The sequence below is a fragment of the Epinephelus fuscoguttatus genome, linkage group LG19 (assembly GCF_011397635.1).
Source record: "Epinephelus fuscoguttatus linkage group LG19, E.fuscoguttatus.final_Chr_v1".
Lineage (NCBI taxonomy): Eukaryota > Metazoa > Chordata > Actinopteri > Perciformes > Serranidae > Epinephelus > Epinephelus fuscoguttatus.
This window is the reverse complement of record NC_064770.1, coordinates 34,429,488-34,454,869: the sequence shown is the minus strand read 5'-3', so window position 1 is coordinate 34,454,869 and position 25,382 is coordinate 34,429,488. Positions and strand designations below refer to the sequence as shown.

The following is a 25,382-nucleotide window of genomic DNA, read 5'->3' as shown; positions in this document are numbered from 1 at the left end:
CTTTTTGAGGTAATTTAGTGTCTTTTGTATTCATTTTATGTCTCTTTTTAGCTGTAATTGTCTCTTTTTGTTGTTATTTTTTCCCTCTCTGTCATAATTTTGTTTCTTTTTTTATTCATTTTCTTTCTGTCTGCAGTCATTTTGTGTATCTTTTTGGTTGTTTTGCATTTCTTTGTGTTCTCTTCGTGTCTCTTCCTAGTCAGTACATGTTGCCTTGAAGTCTGGTACAGATATGTTCATGGCACCCAAAGGATGAAACCCTAATGACGTTGTTTGCAGTGGTAGAATGTAAATAAGACCATATACTCAAGTACTGTACTTAAGAACAATTTTGAGGTACTTTCACTTGAGTGATATTATTTTATGCAACTTCTTTTCCACTACATCTCAAAAACTAATTTTGCACTTTTTAGACCTCTACATTTATTTCATAGCGATAGTTGCATAAAATACAGCTGCAGATTCAGATTTTTAATAATTGTAATAATGCATTTTCTTTACAGGCACCTTTCAGAGCACTCAAGAACCTTACAAGACACAGGTAAAAAACAAAACAAGCAGCAATGTATCCATAGATCATAAAGTCAAACCACTTTGTGACCACTTTGGGGAAGCTAATGGGGATCCACATAAAGAATAAAGAATAGAAACAAAATGCATTTAATTGTAATAATTGATTTCCCATCTTACATCTTTATTATCCTACTGCATTTCCTAATAAAATGAATCTAATTGTCTGTATTTGTAAACCTTAAAAAAAACCCAGACATTATAACTTTGGCAAATTCAGTGTACCATGCATATCTATGTTTTTTTTTACAAATGCAAAGTCATCACTGCCTTCTTTATGATTTGGTAGGTTGGACATCACTGACCATTCGCAGAAAACAGCAGTGGTGTATTTTTATCTATGCAATTTTGGGCAAACTTCTGGCCTACCTCTGCACCCTTCTGTGTGACAGCTACGCTCCCCCAGGTGGTTGCTTTTCAGTGTACCCTGGGTTTGAACAGATCTGGGGAAAACTGCATTTTCCTACTCTGCACCATGGACATGGAACAGTCTCCAAAAAGATCTAAAAGTAGAAACACTTGTATCTACTGATGAATTTAAGGGCATCATAAAGAATGTGGTGACAGAGACATGTGCCCTTTTCTCTTGAGAGGCCACTATGTTTGGATAGATGTTGTTTTATTGTGGATTTTTGTATTATATGTTGTATTTGTTGCATTTTTAAATGTGTTTTGATTGGCTGCTACCTCGGCCAGGTCTCTCTTGTAAAAGAGATTTTCAATCTCAGTGGGACTTCTGGGTTAAATAAAGTTGTTTTTTTTTTAAACCCATAAAATAATTAGGGGACTTTTCGTACTTAATCGTGAAGGCAGCACCTAAAATAAAAAGCAAAACCAAAGGTCTGGAGTTTCCAGGAATATCCTCACGGGCACGCCCACGCTTCCCGGACGCGCGCCCGTAACGTTATACCGTTAAGGAGATGACGTCATTACGTGCTTTGAGCCTGCCCGAAAATGCTCTCCCGTGTTGTTGGATTTCGAAAGATCACAGGACTTTGCGATGAAATAATACATTTTTACCGGTGAAGAAAACACAAACAAACCGCATGTTTTTAAACTGAAGTTATTCGGGTTCCCGTTAAGTGGCGAAACGGTGTTTTTGGGAGACTCCAACGGGAAGTTTGTGTGATCGTTTTTCCCGGAGTGATGTCGAATCCTGGGACTCGGAGGAACGGGTCCAGCATCAAAATCCGACTGACAGGTAAAAAAACGACACCGAGAGAAACAGCTTACGGTGCATGTTTTAACTGGAGCTAAAATGTGTCACCTACAGCCCTCTGTTGTAAAGTGTTGATGTCGGCAAACCTAACCAGACACCACGGAGTGTCTTCGGGGCTCTCGGCTCCGCTGTTAGCCCAAACATCCGGTTTTTGTGTGGCAAACACAGCAGCACAAGTGCTAGCTTGTTAGCCGAGATGCTAACCAAATTACCGAGAGGACAGTCAAGAAGCTGTTCACTATCATGTGGGTTTCACAGCTGAGACAGCCGACTAGTCAGCTGCTTGCACGTCAACAGAAACACAGACTCTTAAAAGCCACGTTTAGAAACTTTATCGATTGCTAACACTTGTTTCCTAGCTAGTTAGCATTAGCTTATAATAACACTGTAGTTACCGTTGACCGCTAACGCTTGCTAGCTACACCCAGTTTTTTGGGGTTGACCAGCCGAACACATCGCTTGACCTGAATGCGACGGGCTCTGAGAGCTAATATGGGACTACAGCTTCTCTGAAAATCAATGTCTTTGTACATTTGACATGCTTGCCCAGATTACCCATGAGTATTGATTGGCATTTCGCTGCTGTGTCAGCTGTAGCAAGGCAAACGTCTGACTCGTTGAACTTATCCTTACCCTGACACGTTTGCTCTTTTTGAGCATCCTGTACTCGACACAGATATTTTGTTCGTTTTGGGGTCATGCTCTCCTCTGTAGGGCACACAGGAGTCCCTGCCCCATTCTTTCTCTCACACACACGGACACAGCTGGAACAATGGTTTTTACTGTAGCTAATGTAACCCCACTGGGCACCCAGGGGCCTCTATTCAAATGGAAATGACCACTCTGTGCCGCTGGGCAGACGCCTTGTCCCTCTGCTTCAAAGTTGAGCAAACACACAGCAAAATGTGCTCGACCGGTAGACTAAATATTTCTTCTGGTGGTTTGTGTGCACCGGTTCAGGAGGGTTCATCAAGTAGCGCATGATTGTGATGGATGTTTTTGAGTGTAAGTGCTTTTGTAAATGCTGATGAAGTGCCACATGCTGTCTCTTTTCCTGCCCTGTCCCTCTATTTCTGAATTTCAAGAGAGCAGAGCAGGCTTCACTTTTGACAAATGGTAGACTCGCATATCTGACACACTTCTTCACTTATCACTCTGTTTGCTCATTTCAGCTCAAGTTAAGTTTATCTGTACTGGCCAGTGTCATATCTCAGTTGGCTACCCACATACGCAGCAGCAACAGTTCTTGGTCCAGTGCAAGCCCTCTAGGGTGAAAACCCCCTCCAAAACTACAGCTTAGCACACAATAAGGGAAGTAAGTTAAACAAACTAAATTAGAACAAACTATGCAAATGTCAGAAGAAAAAAATTAAAAAGAGTAACAGTTGCAGAGGAACAGTTACAATTAAAGCAACTGCCAAAATTTCACTGGCTACAGCTTCTCAAATGTGAGCATTGTCTGGATTTCTAAGTCGTCTATCAACGTGTCAGTTTCCAGAGCCCAAAGTAACATCTTCACAATGCATCTTTTGTCTAACCAGTAGTCAAAAAAAGCCAAATATTCTTAATTTATTATTATAAATGCCGAAGAAAAGCATCAAATTCCTACACCTGAGAGGCTGGAAGTGGTAAATGTTTGACATCATTGCTTGAAAAATTACTGATATGTTAAATCAATTTAAAAATAGTTTGCGATTAGTTTTTCTGTGATCAATTAGTTGATTAATCATTGCAGATATTGGACTGTCGGTCAGACAAAACAGTACAACATGCTTGAAGACATGGACTCTGGGAACGTGTGATTCACTATCTGCTGACAGTTTATAGACTTTAACTCGATTTCTTTATTTTGAACGTGTTAAAACATAAATAAAACAAAAAATAAAAAAGAAAGTGAACAGTAATCCTAAAGCAAACTCTTGATTTACAAATTCTCATAAACATTATTAAATATTTATATATCCCAAAAGGAGTAGGAAGATTAAATACTTGTGATATCCTACCTCTTTTCCATAACTCAAACAATGTACTAAAAATTTACCATAAAGCAACTCACAATTTTGGTTTATTATGTGCATTTTTTAAGTGTACAACCCAAAAATTCACTCAGTATCAGTCAGGTGTAAGACCAATCAATTAATCGATTAAACAAGAAAACAGTTAATACATAAATTGCTGATTAGAATAATCTTAATTTCAGCTCTAGTTGTAAGAAATACACTAAAATCATTCATCAGTATCAGTGTTGTCACGATACTTGAATTTCTAAATTTACCTATACCTCTAAAAATATTAGCCTAATATTTGTTACTATTCTTGATACCACGAGGGAAAACTTGACATTGGTGGCATAAAATACACTTTTTTAAATTAAACGATAAATATAACATGACAACTTTTCTTCTCTTGATTAATAGCAGAATCATTATTAATGTAGTAAACATTAACAATAAGACAGAGCCAGGAAGTGCAGCTGGTATCTGAGTATCAATAGTGCCGAAAATGAGTATTGAAACCGTTTCAAATATTCAGTATCAATATGTATTGATCAATCAAGCAAGCAGAACGTCATCAGACAGTTGTGTTTCAGATGATAAAAGACAGCAGTGAAAGTGTGTGGATGTTTCAGACTGTGGAGGGTGTGTGTTTGTATGTGTGTGAACCAGTCACTCATTATTTCAGAACGGATGCAAACAGAGGTTATTGCCCCTGACTGTGCCCCGCCCCCACAGGTATGAGTGGAATTCTAATTGGGTGAGGAATGTGTGATGAGCCAATGGGAGTACAATGCCGCCCGGCTGGCCAGCACTGTGTTTAGTCTGTCAGAGAGAGGGGTTGTTTGGCCTACATCAGAAAAAAAGGCCTGTGTGTCTGTGGCGGGGACGCAGACAAAGACCAGGCGAGTTTGACTCTGGTTCAGATTTCATATATGGTCGTGTCTTAGCTAGCCAAGAGGTGACTTTGTGGGCAAGCTGAAGTTAGCTGAAGGAAGAGTGCTCTATAAGGAGTGTGCCACATTATCTATAGGTTTTGTCTTATAGTGAGATGTGAAGGGAAGTATTCAACTTTTTGATTTTGTTTCCCAAAGCCCAGGATGATGTCCTCACAACCTAAAGATATTAAGTTTTCTGTCATGGAGTGGTAAAGAAACCAGAATTTTTTTTACATTTAAGAAGCTTGAATGCTTTTGAAAATTGAGTATCAAACATTTGAACAAGTATTTTAAGTGAGCATCTAATGTTTGATCAAAATATTGTTTATTTTCTGGCTGTAACAAACAGTTCGAAGCTTTGTAACGTTGGCATTTGAATCTTAAATCAATTTTTGCATGTCGTTTCATTCTGTTTAAATCTGGTATTTCTGGGCAGTTGCAGCCCAAGATAAGGCCACACTAAAATTATTAATATTATGCTATATTTGTAGAGTTGGATTCCAGTGATGGCTGTGTGGGATTGTTGCCTACTCCTCGTGTGTGAACCATTTCCTACAACTCCACAGCGTTATTAAGGCCAAAAGTCAAAATTTATCGATAAAAGATAGATGCAATCACCTTCAAAGTTTTTATCTAACCAAATATTCTGCTTCAGTCCACATTTGTTGGCATGTAACCTTTAAAAGAACAACATTTTCACTGCAGATATAAAATGGTTTGCTCTCCCGCTTGCTGCACAGAAAGGGAGTCGCACCTATATTAATGTGGTGGTCTAGCAGCAACATAAATTACATTTATATAACCACAACAGCAAAAAATCTATTTTGGCTTTAGCTCTGTTACAATAAATAGACTAAATCATTTAATCCGAGGAATCCATTTATTCAAATTGAGGATGTTTAATTAATTTTTAGTGTGATAATGCCATAAAACATGACAACAGACATTCAGAGCTTCATTTGAAAACCTCAGTGGAAGCTTTAAAAGTAAAACATGACATTTAGGACATCCCTGGTCTGTTTATAATTTGATAGTTTTGCACTTTTTACGCATTACTTTACATTCATATTAGACGTACATAAGAACAACTTGGTGCTTGCACAGCATCGACAATTTCAAACAACACCCGACCCAGTTCAGATTGTGGTTTTAAAAGAATCTTCGTTCCCCCACTGCCGGCAAGGCTTGAATACAAAACACAGGAAAAAAATGGGTCAAATAGTTGAAAAAAGGGTGTTTTTGTTTGGGAATGAATGAGCTTTATTGTGGAAAAAAATGCTGTCTAATGAATGAAAGAATCAGTGATTCAGCAGGATAATGTTAATTTGGTCATGGAGGCAACACGTGCTGCTCAGGTTTTGTTGCCAGGTAGTCGGATTGAGCAGCTCAGGAGTAAAGAGGGAGAGGGTGAAAAGGGAAAGGGGGGAATCATGCTTACTTAGGAAGCAGCATAAGCACTTCTAATCCTCTCGCTTACTGAGCCGGCAGCTTGTGCACAAACACTTATACGCTCTCAAAAGCACACTGAGTAAATGTAGAAATTGAGAGCGGAGAGACCGTCGCTCAAACAAGCACATCGATAATATTGTTTGATTGTTTTTAATACTGGTTATTTGACGACTGGTTCGTGAGTGGCTTGTGATTATGAAACCTACTTTCTGTACTTGTGTGGCAGTACGCACAGAGGCCCATTCGTCATCCTGCATGTGTGTTTGGATGCCGGAGCAGGGCATGTTATTAAGTAGGTGAGATATTTACTCACGTGCCCTCTGGCAGCTGCTTTTGTTTTCGGAGCTGAGACGAGAAGGCTACACAGGAAGTGACGTCGCTGTAATCTCATGGGTCACTCTGAAGTAACACCGCCTAGTGAGATCTTAGTATTCTTTTTTTTTTTCTTTTTGTCTTTTTTTTTATTGATTTTAGAGAACAGATAGTTGACCGCACCATGGCATCTTCTCAAATGAACTCCACCATTATCTGTGATTTAAGAAGCTTTAACGAGCTCCTAAGCTTCTACAGTTTTATGGGTCCTGTCATTACCTGAAAAATAGCAGGTGCTCTCTGCTTAAAGAGGCATTTCACTGGTCTTTTTATAAAACTGGGTTGTCGATGCAGCAGAAAGACTTTTGGTATTGGTGCTATATGACCGGAGAAATCAGAGAGAAAGGGCTGAGGTAGAAAACCTACAAGTACAACTACAGCTCAACAGTGCACTAAAGCATGTTTCTCAAGACATTTGAGGTGAGAAAAAGGAAATACACCAACAGACTCTTGGTTTATTTTGAGATTATATTCAGAGACACTCTGTCTGCTCATATAATCTTTTTGTACATGGTGACAGGCATATGAAAATGCGGAAGTGCAATCTGTAGTTGAGCAACAGCCCTAGAGCCAGCAAAAAAATGGTGGGATTTGAACTGAATGATGAGCAAGTGCTGGTAAGATAGAGGGAAGTTTACCACAGTTCATTTGCACATGCCACCCACATTATTATGACACAGAACTGGTTAAATAAATCAGCTAAGTATCCCCTTAAAGAGACTTTACTCTTACTGTAGTGCTGTTTTTCAGTCTTTTTTGAGCAGTTTCATGCAGGTCAGAAACTGTTTTCTTTCCACTGACCGACACCTGACGACTGTATGACTGCAAAGACGGACGCATGCTTCGACTACTAGCTCACCTAAAACCACTGAACTAGCTAAGTTATAGCCAAGCTGAGAAGGATGCCATTAATGTTTGCATCTTGCGCTGTCACAAGCACGAGCCTCTCGTCCATGAGTACATGGATAATTTTTTTAAGTGCCATCTAGCTAACATTATATTGGAGAGCAGGCAGCTCACACCAAAACAGTCTAGACTGATAAATAGCACTACAGGTAAGAGAAAAAATATGTATTTCTTATTGGGGTGAACTGTCCCTTTAAGCTGCAAGAGCAGAGCTAGATTGCAAAATTGTTTGTGGGAGATGTTGATAGTGCTAAAACATGTTGTGGCTATAAATTCCTAGTGGAGTTGCTGCAGATGTACAGAGGTAGCTCCTCTTTTCATCATCTCCCTTCAAGTGTTTCTGCTTGTTCCCTCAAGATTGGATGAATAGAATGCTTCCCCTGCTGGCTCGCTCCAGCTCTCAGGTTTTTATGAAAAAAGAAAAAGGACATAAATGCCAAAAAAAGAAAGCGGCAGTGGGGAAATTGAGAACCAGCTGAGCTGTAGCTGTGTGTGTCTTTACCAGCCGTGACCTTGGCAGAGTGAGGAATTTCCTGAGACGCTGAGAAAGAGCCTGTCACACATTCAGTGCCACAGAAGAGCTGGTCAAGAGGCGGAAAAAGAAAGACGGGGTGAAATTAGGGGTGTCCCTCCCTTGTTGTCCCTGACGAGAGATTGGAGGACGAGAGGGGTGGATAGCGGAGCAGTGACAGTGACGGAGAAAGTCCTGTCTGAAAGAGGAAGCAGGGGCAAATTAGAAACTTGATTCTCTCCCACTCCAGCTGTGTTTCTCGCATTGTGTCTGTGTCGAAGAGATGAGGCCTCTGTGTGGAATGTCTGAGTCAGGAGGAGGAGGAATGGAAGGGGTCGATGAGGAAGAGGGAAGGATATCCTGCAGCCATTCTCCATGGGTTAATCACAGGAAATAAACCACACTTCGCCAGACACATCTACGCCACCACACAGTCACCACATCCTAAACCACTGGCTGGCTGACTAACTTCCTAAATCGCTGTCTGGGCCAAACCAGATCATGGCAGATTTTAAGTGGACCTCAAAGCCATGATAACAGTGTCAGGTGGTGCAGCAAATCATTGAGGAGCAGTTTGAATGAGATGCCTTTGTTTCCCTGAGCTGAGACAGTACTACGAATCTTCAATACTTAAACGCTGCCGATAAAGCCCACTTTTCTGGAGTATAAAGTGGCATCCATATAGCTTGCTTTATTTGATCAACAGGTAATGGATACTAAAACAAATCATATTTATCTATTCATTTATCAATTTTCACCTTTATTGATAGTACAGCTGAAGATTGGCTAGGAAAGATGGGGGAGACAGGGGAGGATGACATGCAGCAAAGTGCTGCAGGTCAGAATCGACCTCGGGATTCTGCAAAGGACTCTACCCAGCAAGCTAGAGATCGCATCTATAACCAAAGATATGAAATTAGAGTGATTTAAAAGTAAACAGAGAAAAACAGCTCATCCTCACATAGGAAACACTGGAAACAGCAAATATTTGGCATTTTGGATTAAAAACTAACCAAATGACTCAGTGATTTTCAAAATAAAGCAACAGATGAGTCACCTAGTTGTTTCAGCTCTTATTGTAATGCACAAAACCAAATTTAAAGCTCTGAGCCTTAAGAAATTCAGCCTATGTAGGGGATGACACTCCTCCCTCCCTCTCTAAGGCAGCCTGCCTCTCCCCCCGTCTAACTAGATAAAGATGATTGACATGATATAGTCACACATTCCACCTCACTGGTCAGATGGGCTCCCAGTTATTTCTTGAAAGAACAGCAGAGAAATGGGGCCAGAGGTGTTTCTTCTGTAGCATTCTTCCACTGGTCTCTTGACACCAAAGATGACAATTTATCTTAATTACCTGCCAGTCAGTAGGTGCGTTGACATGGACGCCAATATTCCACTTATAATCAGAATAATGGCCCAATCTGAATGAAATTGCCTCATGTAACCACCTCAGTTGGAAGAGACTGGCTTGATCGGAAGGAATTTTTAAATCTGCTTTGATAATCTAGCACCTAATAACCCTGTAAATATCTTCTTTCTGCACGTTTGCTCTATGTGGGGGGACATTAGATGACGTAGGGTGTGCTTGCGCCACACGACATGCTGCGACAGCTCTTTCTACACACCTTCCTCTGCTGATTTTGACAATCATTCATAAATTTAAAGAAATATTTAGCGCTCAGGTGGTGCTACGTCCTTATGTGACTGCTCTGATTTTTAAACAGTAGCTTCATCTAACATTGTGGGAGTCGCTGGACATAACAGTCGTCTCCCACTACCAGTTCAACTGCCAGTTCTTCTACACTTTATGTATCAAATGAATTCAATTTTCTCGATAAAGTTGGAAAACTTCTTCTGTTATATTTGCGAAAAATTAGATGCTACCCAACAGTTAAGTTAGAATCACTAAACATAATGATTTCAGCTTGTAGAAGAAATATTGTCCATGTAACGGCAGCTAGTGTTGGGCCATGTTCACACAAAAACGATCCACTGACAACAGAATTGTTTCTCATTTTCGTTTTGAAAAAAGTTCCGCGTTTAGACGACAATGTTTTGATAACAATCGCCGTGCACACGGATCCACAAGAATGACCAAAAAGCTGCAGTATACATGCCAGGCCAGTAGTTGGCGGTGTGACGCTTACGCTTCCCTCTACAGAGCGGTGATGTATAAACAAACAATTTGGCAACTGCACAAACGTTTGTCTGGACGGACGACGAGGTGGAGTTGCTACAGTAAATCTACACTCTGATGGGGAAGCATTAATAAATTCAACAGGGTGAGCAGCACAAGCAGAGCTCGAGAGTCCGCCATTGTTGTTGTGATGGTCGACTTTCTTGCGCATGCCTAGTGACTGGAAGCGTAATGCGCATGTGCAAAAAGTCTCAGTTTTCAGAGGAACTGCATATTGCAAGTTTACATCACAACGGGGACGGTGCCGTTTCCAAAAAATTGCACTCTGGAAGCCGTTTTCAATACGTTGCATTTTCAGGGACCCAAAACGCCGCTGTCATGTAAACGATCGGCCAAAATGCAACTAAAGTTTACCATTTTCAGTTGAAATCGTTGTTGTATAAACGGGACCTTAGTTCCCTGCTCTAAGGGAGGAATCCAAACGGTAATTTAACATCTGTTCATAAGAGTAATACAGGTGTTGGTGATGAGTATCTTGCGTCCTTTGATTCACTATGTTATTTGAATAATCAGCTCATCATCAATGACAAGACATTAACGAGGGGTTTACATTGCTGAACTAAAACTAAATTCTGTGAAACCACCAAAGGGTTTGTTTGTAAAGTCACCTTACTGACACTAACAGCCTGTTTATACCTGTCATTAACATGCGTTTTGGTGATCTGAACACCAGTGGACAGTCGAGACACATTGCTGTTCACACCTGCATCTATCTTGCATCTCCAGCTGACCATTGATTAGATTTTATTATTGTCACATCTATCGTTACTACGTTCAAACTCTAGCCAGCTGCTTGCTAGCATGCTTGCTAGTCAGGTTAGCGGTTGTGTCGACGCACTTGGAGATATCATTATCAGCAGAATTTGGGCTGTCTCCCTCCAGAGGACAAAACAATAGACAGTCACTAATGACATAGTCCTTGTCGGGGATGTATTAGTGTTAGCTCTAACAAAGAAATGCAGTTGTTGCAAGTGGTTTGAGTGATCATCAGATGCATCTTGGTGGTCTCAGTTTGTGATCTGAGCAACCAAGACACACGTTAATACCAGGTATAAGACAGAGCCTGATCATCAATCATGCTGTGACTTTTTACAGACTTAAGTTTTATCCACTGAAGGTAGCCATTGGCAACAACAGCTAGACGTACTACCAGCTCTTTGTTGCCTTTATAAACATGAAAACTAACGTTTGTGTAGTCATTTCCATCCTCCAGTATCCTGTTAGGCAAAACATACCCTGAAAACCAACGGTTTAAGGTACAAACCATCTCCTTCAGACAAATTGGTTTAACTTGATCTTTATCAGTGTGACCTGGTGGCAGAGAGGTTTAAAGATGCTGACCAAGAAATCTCGTGCTTAGGAAGTATTTTTGTTCCTCACTTACACCTAGAGCTAATTCTGTGCATGTTTATGTGCATTCTTCGACCACATACGCTTCCCAACAACAGCCTCAAATGCTGATATTTACAGCTTGACATCCAGTTTAAATATTATTATAGCTTTCATGTCAGTTGCACCTTACGTTGCAGTCCTTTTTAGAAGGCATTACATCAGCCTTGAATACAAACCAGCAGCTTGTTTTTGTCTGATGCCCACTCTGTCCTATAATCAAGACCTGTGTTTTGACTGACGGGACATGATTGTGTTTCTAAGAATTAGTTTATTGTGGTTCATCTGTTTTTAGGTTTACAGCAGAGCTCACTGAGCTGACCTAGAGTGACACATGCCAGCTTTCACACCACACAGGCTGCCTGACAAACAAATAACAAAGAATCTCAAACACACACCCATAAACATACACAATAAACTAAATACTATGCACACACGTACAAACTCTTGGTCAGTATGAGCTTTGCTCTCTGGATCCACAAAGATGATGTGGCAGTAAAGGCATCCTGCCACTCTCACTGTGGGCGGCCTGTGGATGGATGTGTGTGTGAGTTAGCGTGTATGCAGTGATCCTGACACCAGCCTATACTTTACTGCTCATTCTTGTCTGCACGTCACATAAGTTTTCCTGCACATTACCATCCTCTGGCATTCATATATTATCCCAACCAGCATTCTTCCTCCACACAGTTTTTTATATGCACCAGCATACATTTATAGCAGCCTACACAGCGAGGCATCATTTACATATTTGTGTGTTTGGCATTTTGTTCATAATGTTTTTATCTTTTGCAGTATTATGTGCCAAGAACCTCGCAAAGAAAGACTTCTTTCGTAAGTATCTTTTAATATGCTCGTTTTCATGTGCACGAATCATGATGAGATAATGTGTTTCAATAAGGGTCTGTGTGTGCCATCAAAAGCAGCACTGTAGACTGGTTGGTTTAACTTTGTATTTGTTTGTACTGTTCTGTGTATGAGCTTTTGTCAAACGCTGCGTCTGAAATCACATACCATGCATACTACACTCCCAATAGACGTAATAACATTCAACATACTTGTGTGTACGTTATATCTTTTCGGACACACTGAGCTGTAATTGCCAACACCATTTCCTAAGAGCTTTGTTGCCGGTTGGTAACGCGTAACCATAGTAACCAGGGCCAACCTCAGCTCTCCTGGCACCTGCAAACATGATGAACCTGTGTAGTTTTTGTTTTTTTTTTCATCACAGCTGTAGGAGTAACATTACTTCAGCTGTTACAAAATGCAAACCGCAGGGAATCCTGTTGTGTGGCGGTACGTCACAGGCATCTTCGTCACCACGTAATGCTTAAATTAGCTGTGCTAACATCACTATGCTAACAAGCTGATGTTTTGCAGGTATAATCTTAACGTATGTGCAAACTTTATTGTACGCCATCCAAATAGTGTTTTAAGATACTGCAGTCTGGGTCAAATTGGTGGAGTGATGGACCAACCATGTGGCCACGCTGCTAGCTCAGCTAACAAAAAGCCCAAACCATGTTGCACCCATAACCAAGCACATAAAATGTCTCGTGACGGAAGTTATTCACCTCTAGACGCCTCTTTTACTTACTGCCGTTACAGTCAACGTTACTCCAATGTAGTCGTCACTACCACATTGCATTGTGGGATAATGTCCAGTGTTTGCATACTGTAATATTTCTGTTGAAATAGTATGCAAGTCACATACTGTTGATTTCACACTAAAAAAATCTCACATGCTGTTTTAGCCTACTTCATAGCATATTAGCATGAATTTCTGACACAGCCTTAGTGGTTCTGATGCGTGTCCTGTATAAGTGCAAAACACGCTGTCTTTAGCACCTTTTACACTGCCTTTTTCAAGGCAGGAATTTCATGCCAGGCAAAGTTGTCCTATTTTAAAGCTGGCAGCGGATGTAGTAACAGCACCAAATTGACATCCGTGTAAAAGGGACAGTACACGGGATGGAACTATGGACGAAAGGGGTGTGACTTTTTGATGACATTTTATGTGTGCGACTCCTCATCGGGAGATTTAAAAAGCAGCTGATAGCAGTTAGCAGCTAATGTAAAGAAAATTAACACAGATGAAATTTGAGGAAACTGTGAGGTCCGGGAGGAGATCAACGAAGATATAATAGGGACGGTAAATGATTGTTATTGCCTTGTTATGGCATTGTTATTGTTCAAAAAGCACCGCCAGTGCTTACGTTATGCATCACACTAGAGGCCAGTGCTGTTAGTTACATGTCACACCCCTCACACCACTTTTTCGTTCTACAACGCTGTCCAAAATCCCACACTGGAGCGGCTGCCTTTGTTTGGCTCTGTTTAAAAATGCTAAGGAGGCATAAAGAAGGGACTTTGGAGCCCTATGGTGCGATCTCTGTGTAAAAAGTGCTTTGGCTAGCAATATGATCTCCCCTCTGTTTCTTTAGTGTGTAACATAGTTTTCCCCTTTGATACTGTATTGTCTGTTGGCCTGTTTTGTACTCCTTCATATTTCAGAAAGTTCAATAATAATATTGGCCAGAAAAAAAAAACACTAAACAAACTGGCATCAGTGTCCCTCAACTCCTTTTTTTCTTTCATGATGATTTACATCTCCACCTTGTCCTCACACTCATTTCCACCAGTTTTACCATGCCGTGATTACATTATGCACCACCAGCACCCAGATATTATAGCTGTTATTGGCTTTGAGCTTTTCAAATTGCAGTTCAGTCTCAGTAAACGCACAGATGAGAAGGAAAATCTGCTAAATGCCTGCAGCAGTAGAAAGCTGAGCACTGTTGTGGAGATATGTTATCTTGCAGTGCTTAAGCCAGTTGAGATATTACTAATACTCAGATATGATCGTCTTTGTGATTCAATATGGAGGATGCAAACGTTCAATTTGAGCTGTGTGCTGCAGGCCTGCCAGATCCATTTGCCAAGGTTGTGGTGGACGGATCAGGTCAATGCCACTCAACAGACACAGTCAAGAGCACACTGGACCCCAAATGGAATCAGCACTATGACCTGTGAGTCACCTGCACCACACACTATTATATGTTTTCTCATTGGTTTGCTTTTAATAAAATGGAACAGTATATTGATTCAGTTTGGTCCTTTATCTTCAGTCATGTTCCAAAAAAATGGTTTGATTTTATTATATGTGAGCTAATATGCTACTTCCTGTAAGTTTCATATCTCCACCTAATGCCGGAGTGACAAAACTTTTCTTAAGAAGCTCAGATTGCTCACACTGATACCAGACTGTGTTGAAAAACATTGGTTAGACACGTGACAATCTTACATCTGTTATTCAGCTACATTGGAAAGACAGACTCCATCACCATCAGTATATGGAACCACAAGAAGATCCATAAACGACAGGGGGCGGGCTTCCTGGGCTGCATACGACTGCTTTCCAATGCCATCAGCAGGCTAAAAGACACAGGATGTAAGTCTGTCTCTCTTTTTCTTGCCCTCTGATTTTTAATACACGTACATGCAAATAACAGATGTTGATTAAACCAGATTTGTTTTACATTTCCTTTCTCCTCTTCTTCCAGACCAGCGACTGGATCTATGTAAGCTGAACCCGTCGGACAGCGACGCAGTGCGGGGGCAGATAGTAGGTAAGGCTCAACACACACAGATACATTATCATTACAAATGACCCCCATCGCCTCTGTCCCCGTGTCACTGTTGTTTGCTTATGTGCATATTCTGCCCTCCCGCTCTGTCCCGCTGTCGTCTCTCTGACCTTTACCGCCTGCTTGTTTCCAGTGAGCTTACAGACGCGAGACCGCATTGGCAGCGGAGGCCCCGTGGTGGACTGCAGAGGACTGTTGGAAAATGATGGGTGAGTGTGTCAACACGTTTTTACACTGCAGCGTACAATAACATGCCTCCATGCCAAATGGGTTTTTCCTCATTGGTATATTTCTTCTTATATTTTAGAGTGCCTGGATTGCTTTCCTATTTAAACTGTTTTTTCCTTGTTTTGCAAGAGTACCCGACATGCTATTTTTAATCTACATTTGATTATAAAGAGCAGCCAGTTATCTCCCTTTAGCCATATAACAGTAATAATTAAAAGTATATGTAATTTAGTTGCTCAGTCTGGAAACTCTGCCATCTATCCCAGGCCTTGCAAAGACAGTCGGCCACAAAAAAGGTTCCCCTTCTGAAACAAAACTCGAATTAATAATAAAACTTGAAGAAACAATTACATGTAGTATGTTGTTAAGTGTAAAAATATATTTCATAGATTATTTTATATCACTTTTTCAGTTGTAAGATTTAGAGAGACATTACGGAAAGCCACGTTCATTTGGTTTGTCATGGTCAGTGCTGGTCTTAATGATGTCACAGCGAGTATGCTTACATGCACAGTAATATTCCCCTATTATTCAGAATGAAGAAGAAGACAGAAGACAAGTGGGGTATGCCAACATTATTTGGGTTTTAATAGCATAATTTGGGTATGTATCTAGCCCGTTCTGGGTATATATACACGTCTCGACTGGGGTATTTACTGCAGCCTGCGACACACAGCCTCTTGTCTCTTTATTGTCAGTTCTGTGTGTTGTCATGGAGACGCTGTACACAAACCAATCGCCCAACAGTTTGCAAGACTGGTGTAGAGACGCATGCCCAAAAGAAAAGGCCGTCATTTCTGGTTGGACGAAGAAACACACGCACTTTTACACATGATGAAAGACTTGGAGATTAACAGGTTTTTAGATATAGAAAACATCGCAACGCCGACCTTTTTAAGGCGATGTAGGAATGAGAGAGGGAGGCTGTGTTTGCACAGTCCAACATGTCCGCCACCAGTTAGAAAACTCTGCAGATCTCCAGTTTTGATGCAAAGGAACATGTTAGGGCACGTTAATCAGAATATGCACCCCTGCATGTAAATGGGAATATCAGTGGAATATTAATTTTCATTAGCCATGTAAACATCTCAGTAGTGCTTTTGAGGTTTTTGGAATGAGGGCAAAACCAGAATATTATAATAATATTATATAAAACAATTAAATGCAGTAAAATTGTAAATACTTTTGTTAATGTTGTTCACGAGGGATTGAATGCTATTTTGAACGGGAAAAAAAAAACATAATAAGAAACAAACAAGACAAAGATAACAGTGTCTGAAAAGGAGTAGGTAGAAGTTAAATTTATATGTCTCTACCCCTTTCTAACATTTCTTCCAATTAATAAATAAGTAATGAACCCAGTTTATTTAAAATCCAAGTACCATCCAGTGTTACAAATGGTGTTCAAATGGGTTGAGATCAGGTGACTGCAAAGACCTTAGCACATAATCACATCGTTTTCATTCTCCTAAAACCATCAGGGACCCCTCATGTTCTTTATGCAAGCACTCGAATTATTTATTTAGGTTTGGGTTTTATCCATCTGTGTCATTTAAATGTCAACATTCTGTGAACTGATTAAATTCAGTCGTATGCCAGTTTCAAGGCTCTTCTGTGTCATGTTGGGATCCAAAGTTGAACTGAGACCTACTTTTGTTGATTGTTTTTTTGCAAGACAACTTTAGTCACAGTAATCATTCCTTTAATTCTCTCCCCAATCTGCGTTCCTCTGAGATCACTTGACTAATCATGTGCTTCAGAGAAACAGTAGATGTGACTTCACTGGTATGTGTTTGTGTGAAGACCTGTGTTTGAGGGATGCTTCAGTGAAGAGCCACTTCCCTACTCCGACCCAACTGGCGCGGCGGGGGGCGGGAACTGTCGACTCGACTCGCCCAGTCAGGAGGGCCGCCTACAGACGCAGCGAATCAGAGGGCAGGACTCGAGAGGCCACGGCCACACCCCTCAGAACAGACCTCACGGGCACCAACCGCCTGACCTGCCAGAGGGCTATGGTCAGTCAGACATTCCTCTTGATATTTAACTCATCTCCAAATCTCTCTAGTTGTAGTCGTATAGTCATGTAACACCTCTCTTCTTCTTCTTCTTCTTCTTAAAACAGAGCAACGAACAACAGTGCAGGGCCAGGTGTACTTCCTTCACACACAGACGGGAGTCAGCACTTGGCACGACCCTCGGATACCGCGGTACGATTACACTTCACACATGTCTAGTCCAAGCACAACCTGAAATGAGATGAACCTTGAATAAACCCCACTGACAATCTGGGTCACTGCAGCAGCAGCAGCAGCAGCAGCAGCAGCAGCAGCAGCAGCAGAGTAAGAGGACACAGAGGAGACTATAACAGGAAGAGAGAACAGTAGAAATCACCACACATGGGTTATACTGTAGATGACACAGCAGATAAACGGCATACTTGTAATGCTATGTAACTTATGTAAACTATGTAAGTTAAAATGTCTCGCTGTGACAACAGACCTGTATCGAATTATCTGTGACTCCATGACAGGAAATAACTCTATAACAGCAGGCAGAGGTAGTCTGTAATTGTCAATCAAAAGGAAAACCAGAAGACTGTCATGATGCTAGCTAACCAGTTAGCATACCGTGTGCCAGCAAACAATAACACAAAACACTATGAAACATTATTGCTAAAGAGCTCAATGGCTAAAAAATAATCTAAAAAGTTTGTCACAATCTCATGCCCACTTGACTTCAGACGTTTGTTTGCTTCTTAAACTTCCATTTCTCCTCTTGTGAACTGAGCTAAACTGTCTATCAGAGCGATTTCATGCACGGACGGGCTCCGCTGTCTCTGACGCCGGGAAAAAAGCCAACAAGGGCCAACGTTGTGGAACACACCGCTAAGAGAAGGGCGACATGCGCTCACAGACGGACAAGAGTCAGCTTGGTGTGTCAGGGCCTTAATACGTGTCATGATTGGGATATTTCACATTTAAACTCAGAGATGTATTAAGAAATTTAAGAAAATAGGCCTCCACTTTTTTGTCAGCTAAACTACATGCTGTTCCCAGATAAGCGCTGCTGTTGTCGCCTGTTGACTATAAAGCTCCATGTTCTCCTTATTTTGTTTTGCACTAATTACACTGACAGATTACGAGTAAATCTCAGGTCATTTCCCTCAGTCCTGGCGCCTGGCTCAAAGTCAGTATGAGGGGTTAAGCACGTACAGTATGTAGGGTCAGACCTGTTACAGACAGAGGTCTGGGTTGAAGGCTGTTGTCTGACCAAGGTGAATTGGTGCAGTGTGTTTTGCTCCTGGCTGAAGTCTCACTCTGGTTCCTTGTTACTGGTGCAGGGACCTGGCCAGCGTGAGCTGTGAGGAGCTTGGGCCGTTGCCAGTGGGCTGGGAGGTCCGAAGCACCGTGTCGGGCCGAATCTACTTTGTGGACCACAACAACCGAACGACACAGTTCACAGACCCGCGCCTACACACCATTATCAGGTACATGCATGAAGTACTCCTGTGTATCCCTCATGGCAAAATCAATCCACACCTGTGTGGCAGACACCCATGACACATGCAGAATAAGTGGTTTTTAAGACTAATCTGTGGTTAATCTAATCTGTCACGGCCGTAATGCTGAACTCAGACTGGTTCTGAACATGACCTACTAACAGTCATCAGCTCTGTTAATAACACTCAGTCGTGTGATTTACAGAAATGTGGGTTTATCGTAGATTTAGTTGCAGTTTAATCCAGTCTGCTCTTTTTTTGCTGTCTTCCTGTCAGCTCTTCATCTGACCGTCTGTCATGTTGTCTCTTCCCACCTACAGCCAGCAATCCCAAGCGAAGGAATCCTCACAAGCCCCCCAGATGGATGTGGGGGGTGAGGAAGGGGGTAATGGAGGAGTGGGCGGAGGAGGAGGAGGAGTCGACGGAGACGTGGCGGCACGCTACGAGCGAGACTTGGTCCATAAGTTGAAGCTGCTCCGACACGAGCTGTCCTTGCAGCAGCCTCAAGCAGGACACTGTCGCATCGAGGTGTCCCGAGAGGAGATCTTTGAGGTGGGTGCCGCAGTCAACATTTGTCTCCTGTGAAGGGCACATAGCCAGACAATGATGCCATCTCTCTCAAACACGCAGATAAATCGGACATTTGTGCAAATGTGGAGCTATGGAAGCAGTGTGGATGGGGTGGGAAGCTCCTGTGAAAGTTTACATTCTTTCAGACACATCCACACTCCTCCTGATTCATACACCAGTCACAACAACCGTTTATTTCTCCTGAGAGGAGCACAAAAGCAGCACTGATTGTGCTTATAAATAAACTGTTCAACAGAGGAACACTGATCTAAAGGGCTGTGATTTGGGTCACCAAGTCTACATTCAGACTGGAAGCAATCTCAAATCCGATCCTTAAGACAGTTTGATCGGATCGAATTAGTGTGCACAGACATCACCAACCTATCCACATGGGTTGCTGTGGTTACAATGTAGGTGTCAGTAACTATGTAGCTAAGCTAAGGACGCAGCTTTCTATCGCAGGAGCGTGAGAAATGGAGGTCCATCTTGTTGCCCTCCGAATAGTCTCGCCAAAAAGTCTGGCTGGGCTGACTCTCACTTTAAGATTGGAGAAAAAACCGCCCTGGCTGCTTGTATTTCTTTCAACCAATCACAATCGTTCTTGGCGGTGCCACAGCAAAGGTGCGCTTGCAAAAATATTGCTGGGGGGAAACAGGTTTTGGTGTAACACGCCCACAAAAATATCGGCTACAGGACGCGAACCATGGCAGAAAAATGGCTACATCCCTGCAAGATCAAACACCGCAAAAGTTAGTAAAGGATGTGTTGAAAATGGTTGAAAACTGCTACACAACCGGAGGTGGTAGGGCGGGACTTCAGCGGGTGGCTCGTTCCACCCAGTGAGAGGCTGATCTATGCAGCGAACTTCTGCCCACTCAGACTACCCTCCAAACAATCAAGCTGTCAAGTGTGATTGTTTGGAGGTGCCTACAAAGTGCCAGCAGTCAATTTATTTCACCGTCTGTTGTTGTCCTGCATGGCACTCTGCTAGTAGCATCGTGGATTCTGCTTAGCACTTAAGTCATTTTTGATTTTACGTCGTTGTGTGTCGCGTTGCAAGTGACACAAAAGACAATTTGGGATCTAACTTGAACGTCTGGACTGACACCAATCTGTAAGAATTAATTGGAATCTTAAAAATGGCATTTCATATGTTTTTTGCTGCTGTTTAGACTTGCGAAGATCAGTGGATACAATCTGGATATCCCAAAAATCAAATATGGGCTGACAGTCTGAGCAAGGCCTGATTGTTTCTCTTGTCTCTGATAATGTGTGTGTCTCTGTTATTAGGCATTAATGTTGTTGTTTTTTTTTTGTGTGTGTGTGTGTGTGTGTGTTTGTAGGAGTCATATCGGCAGATAATGAAGATGAGGCCCAAAGACCTAAAGAAGCGTCTGATGGTGAAGTTCAGGGGAGAGGAGGGCCTAGACTACGGTGGGGTGGCCAGGTAATTTGCTGTTCACATCTCTGAGCACTTCACTGATTGATTGATAGACTTAATCAGACAATTTTATTTTTGTAAAAAGAAAAACACCAACACAGACAGGACGTGGGTGCCTACATAAAAGAAGAAGTCAGAATAATACAATACATGGGGATGGGGGAGTGTGCAAGTGAGGGGAACAAGACTGAAAATCTGGCATGGCAAGAATAACACACAAAGGCATTAATCATAAGAACAGTAATACAGTACGCGGGCGTTGCGTTTGTTGTAGGCTATCCATTTTTGTCAGCAAACCTGTCCAAGCATTGCAATAGCTTTTTTCAGAAGTCTCATCCAATGAGTTCATCTTTCATCTCCCTGCTAAGTTCAGTTGGTATAATTATAAAGTCATAAATCTGTAGTTTTACAGCTAAACAAATAGGATTTTTGATACAGTTGAAAACATATATATACTCCCATGTTTCACTATATATCAAATTCCAACTTCATCTATTTTGGGACTTTGGGGAGTGTTGTGGACTTTGAATGTTTTACTTTAACTTCCAAGTTGAAGTTCTAAGTTGTCAGATTGCTGTACTGTTAACACAACACAGCTTCACCGGGACAAATGAGTCCTCAATGAGTTTGTCATGTGATGTGAGTTGCACCACATCTGGGGGGAGGTTGTTCACTAGAAATCATCAAAGTTAAAAAGTGATAGATCAGCGTTCTAAGTCAGTAGGCTAAAAACTTACAGAAACATTGTGTGCAATAGTCTTCCTTCCCCTTTCTCTGTAACTCTCTCTCCCTTTCTAACACACACTGGCGCCACAGCACCACTTGTGTCTGTCCTCAACCCATGTCTTGCACACTCATTGGGTGTAGCTCGCCCAGAGTTCCCGACAGGTCCACATGTTTCCTGCCATATATCTGGGGAGCGTCTGTTGCATTGGTGAGTCTCTAAAGGCCCGTTTCCACCAAACACTTTCAGTATGGTACCTTTGGAACCAAAGTAACCCTTCAGACATGGTCGTAGACCCTCGCGTTCTACTGCAAACAGTACTCTTAAATGTGGGCGGGGTTGTTGTCACTCACTGCTCCGTCCAGCACTCACTGTATTTCCTCCTTTATCAGTCTGCACCTGGTTTATTGTCCACAGAACGAGACTGCACGCCGACATTTTCAGAACAAAGCAGATCAGGCTGCAGTGAGAGTCTCTCTCCATGGGATATTTAAAAATAGCAGCTTTGTGCATTTGGTCCTTCTCAGGCAAGCTCAGGGGTTTAGTGTTGCTGGAGCCCACAGGAACGATGCTCTATGATGCTTTTTTTTTCTCCAAGTGAGGATTAGAATATATGCAGTTAATAAAAAAACTAACATGATGGTCAAAGTTGTCACAGTGAAATATAAGGTGTGCTGATGGATTCACATTGTCAACTCATGCATTGAGTAATGTTACAAGTTAACGTTCCACCTTAAAAGTCGCCGGCAGTCGGCCCAGTGAATGAAGTTATTTTTTCTCAGACTCCAGCTGCTGTGAGAGGCAGCAAAACATCCTTTCATTTTATAGTTACAGTTTACTAATAAAACTCTCCACAGTATGAACAGTGGTTACATGAGCCTCAAAACCAGACACAACTCAGCCCTGAGCAGAGTGACCGTCCTCTACTGACCAATCAGACTGCAGTGTTCACAGCTCCACCTTTTAGTACCAGATCTGTGTGCTAGGTACCCCAACAGAGGGGGGACCAAACATGGGGACGGTACAGAACGGTTCATTGGTACCATCCACAACTTTTCATAGTGGAAACGGAAAAAAAGCGTACTGAACTGAACTGAACTGCTCGGTGGAAATAGGGCTTAAGCTTACATCTTTGAACAGTTCACACTTGACGCTCAAGCACTGATTAACAAACACCAAACTATTGCCGATTTGCCTCTGGTGTGGGGCCTTTTTCGAGGAGCTCCAATAACTGTTGGTGAGCAGAAAATTAATGTTAAAGTTATGTAGTGAATGAGGCATCAGTGACCTTAACCTGGTGCACACTGTGGCTGGTTAACTGCTGCAGAGCCTCCACAGAAGAGAGAAAAGATTGGATATGAAACAACTAAACATGATTAAGTTTTACATCTGTTCATTGGAGCTGCTAGTTTGAAACAAGATGACTTCAGTGGACACACAAGATCATATTGTTTTCTTTCAGTTTTCCCATTATTTAATGGTACGTAAATTTTACCAAATTTCTCTGAGTTTTGAACATTTGTTAACGATGCTGTGCTTGTCTTCAGGGAGTGGCTGTACCTGCTGTGTCATGAAATGTTGAACCCCTATTACGGCCTGTTCCAGTACTCCACAGACAATATCTACACACTACAGATCAACCCCGACTCCTCCATTAACCCTGTGAGTATACATACACACACGCACACACCTAAACCTCATCACGGAAGATCTGAATAAGAGGATTCTCTCTGACACTGTGTCTCTGTCTCTCTGTTCGTCTGTGTTACGTTCTTTCAGGACCACCTGTCATATTTCCACTTCGTGGGTCGTGTGATGGGCCTGGCAGTTTTTCACGGTCACTACATCAATGGGAGCTTCACGCTTCCTTTCTACAAACAGCTGCTAGGCAAACCAATCCAGCTCAACGACCTGGAGACCACCGACCCGGAGTTGCACAAGAGTCTCGTCTGGATATTGTGAGCAAATGCATCTTCACACAAGTCAAGTTTATCTGTCAGAAGAGTTTTTATCATGAACTAGTTCTTAGTTTTTGTCCTGAACTTTCCCCTTTTGGATGTGGTCAGATTTTCTATTTCTAACCTAATTTAAATCTCTTTTTGCAGAGAGAACGACATCACCTCAGTCCTCGACCACACGTTCTGCGTGGAGCACAACGCCTTTGGGAAGTTCTTACAACATGAACTCAAACCTAATGGCCGCAATATTCCCGTCACTGAGGAGAACAAGAAGGAATATGTAAGGTAAGGACAGTGAGACGGTTATGTCCCATGTTTAATGTGGGTGTTATCCAAACTGTGCCTTTGATACAGAGCGTAAACATGATACTGTCTTGTCAGCAGAAAGAGGCACCTGTTTATTACAGTCTACTTATTTGTTCTACATGATGTGTGTTTGTGTTTTTCAGACTTTATGTGAACTGGAGGTTTATGCGTGGAATTGAAGCCCAGTTTCTGGCTCTACAGAAGGGATTCAGTGAGCTCATCCCCCAGCACCTCCTCAAACCTTTCGACCATAAAGAACTTGAGGTACATGTGCTGTCCAGCTCATCGCCTGCCATGTTATGTGGTTTTGTTTAAGTCTTAATTTGCCATGTCGCCTTTGCTTCTTAATCTAATTCTCTCCCTCCCTCCCCACCCGTCCCTCTCCTCCAGTTGATCATCGGTGGACTGGGTAAGATCGATCTCGCGGACTGGAAGACGAACACCCGCCTGAAGCACTGCACAAGTGAAAGCAACGTGGTGCGGTGGTTCTGGCAGGCGGTGGAGGCCTTCAGTGAAGAGAGGAGAGGACGCCTCCTGCAGTTTGTCACGGGCTCCACCAGGGTCCCATTACAAGGCTTCAAGGCGCTGCAGGGTGGGTCATGCACTGGCTCAGAAACCACACACACATACTGTACTCACATCAGTTATGGTTTTCATTTGATGCATTCATTTGAACATTTGTTCGGCTTGAGGACATTTTACTTATCAAACAAGAATATATAGGACGGAAATGTGCACAGATACTTACAGACTTCGTTTAGGGCAGTTAAAATGTATCTTTTTTTTTGAAAACCAGTTAATTGTTTTGCTTATAACTGAAAATCAGCTAATTCTTTTGGTAAACTTTGATTTGATGTGAGCTTTCACTGTTTAAAGACTGCTGAGTGTTTCTGTGTACCAGAGTAGAGCAGTGATAACTAGAATGTATGTGTGTAAGGTTCTACAGGTTCTGCAGGACCAAGGCTCTTTACCATCCATTTGATAGACGCCAACACAGACAACCTTCCCAAGGCTCACACATGGTAAGAAGACGATTTTTCTCTTTTTATATCTGCAGAGGAGTCAGGTGTGACGTCACTAACTATCTCTGTCTGTCTCCAGTTTTAACCGGATAGACATCCCTCCCTATGAGTCTTACGAGAAACTCTACGAGAAACTGCTGACGGCTGTGGAGGAGACCTGTGGCTTCGCTGTGGAGTGATGAATCCACAACCAAAAAACCAACATACACACAGTCACACTTGCGCTTGCACTTGCACACAAACTATTTGACATTTGACATCTATATACACAGACATCAACAGAATATCAAGTATACGCGGAGTATACGGAGCGGCCAAGCATCACAAGAACACAAGGTCTCTCGCCACCTCTTCGCCACCGAACTGTTGGGGGTTAAAGGAGGAAGCACAGTGGGAGAGGAAAAGATAAAAAACAAAAGCAAAAAAAAAAACAAAA

At 42.0% G+C, this 25,382-nt stretch overlaps 1 protein-coding gene across 2 annotated transcripts; it reads left to right on the top strand.

Annotated features, from left to right (window-relative positions):
- Positions 1-1,502: 1,502 nt before the first annotated feature.
- Positions 1,503-25,382, top strand: smurf1 (SMAD specific E3 ubiquitin protein ligase 1). 2 transcript variants are annotated; one of them, XM_049560690.1, is made up of 18 exons: positions 1,503-1,771; positions 12,344-12,382; positions 14,472-14,580; positions 14,869-15,002; positions 15,115-15,180; positions 15,332-15,407; positions 17,230-17,441; positions 17,549-17,633; positions 18,767-18,913; positions 19,246-19,477; positions 20,839-20,942; positions 23,208-23,322; positions 23,440-23,618; positions 23,766-23,903; positions 24,068-24,188; positions 24,315-24,516; positions 24,871-24,946; positions 25,026-25,382. In XM_049560690.1, exons 1-18 carry the CDS (start codon positions 1,717-1,719, stop codon positions 25,123-25,125), a joined length of 2,190 nt encoding a protein of 729 aa, XP_049416647.1. In that variant the 5' UTR covers positions 1,503-1,716; the 3' UTR covers positions 25,126-25,382. The 2 variants fall into 2 exon arrangements, with proteins under 2 accessions (XP_049416647.1, XP_049416646.1); XM_049560689.1 differs by having other exon boundaries at positions 24,862-24,946.

What these genes read in the sequence shown, in the direction of transcription:
- smurf1 (XM_049560689.1), top strand. Translation starts at nt 1,717, where the DNA reads ATGTCGAATCCTGGGACTCGGAGGAACGGGTCCAGCATCAAAATCCGA. An exon ending in CGCAAAGAAAGACTTCTTTC is followed by an intron (nt 12,383 to 14,471) that starts GTAAGTATCTTT and finishes TGTGTGCTGCAG; the next exon opens with GCCTGCCAGATCCATTTGCC. An exon ending in CGCCTACACACCATTATCAG is followed by an intron (nt 18,914 to 19,245) that starts GTACATGCATGA and finishes TCCCACCTACAG; the next exon opens with CCAGCAATCCCAAGCGAAGG.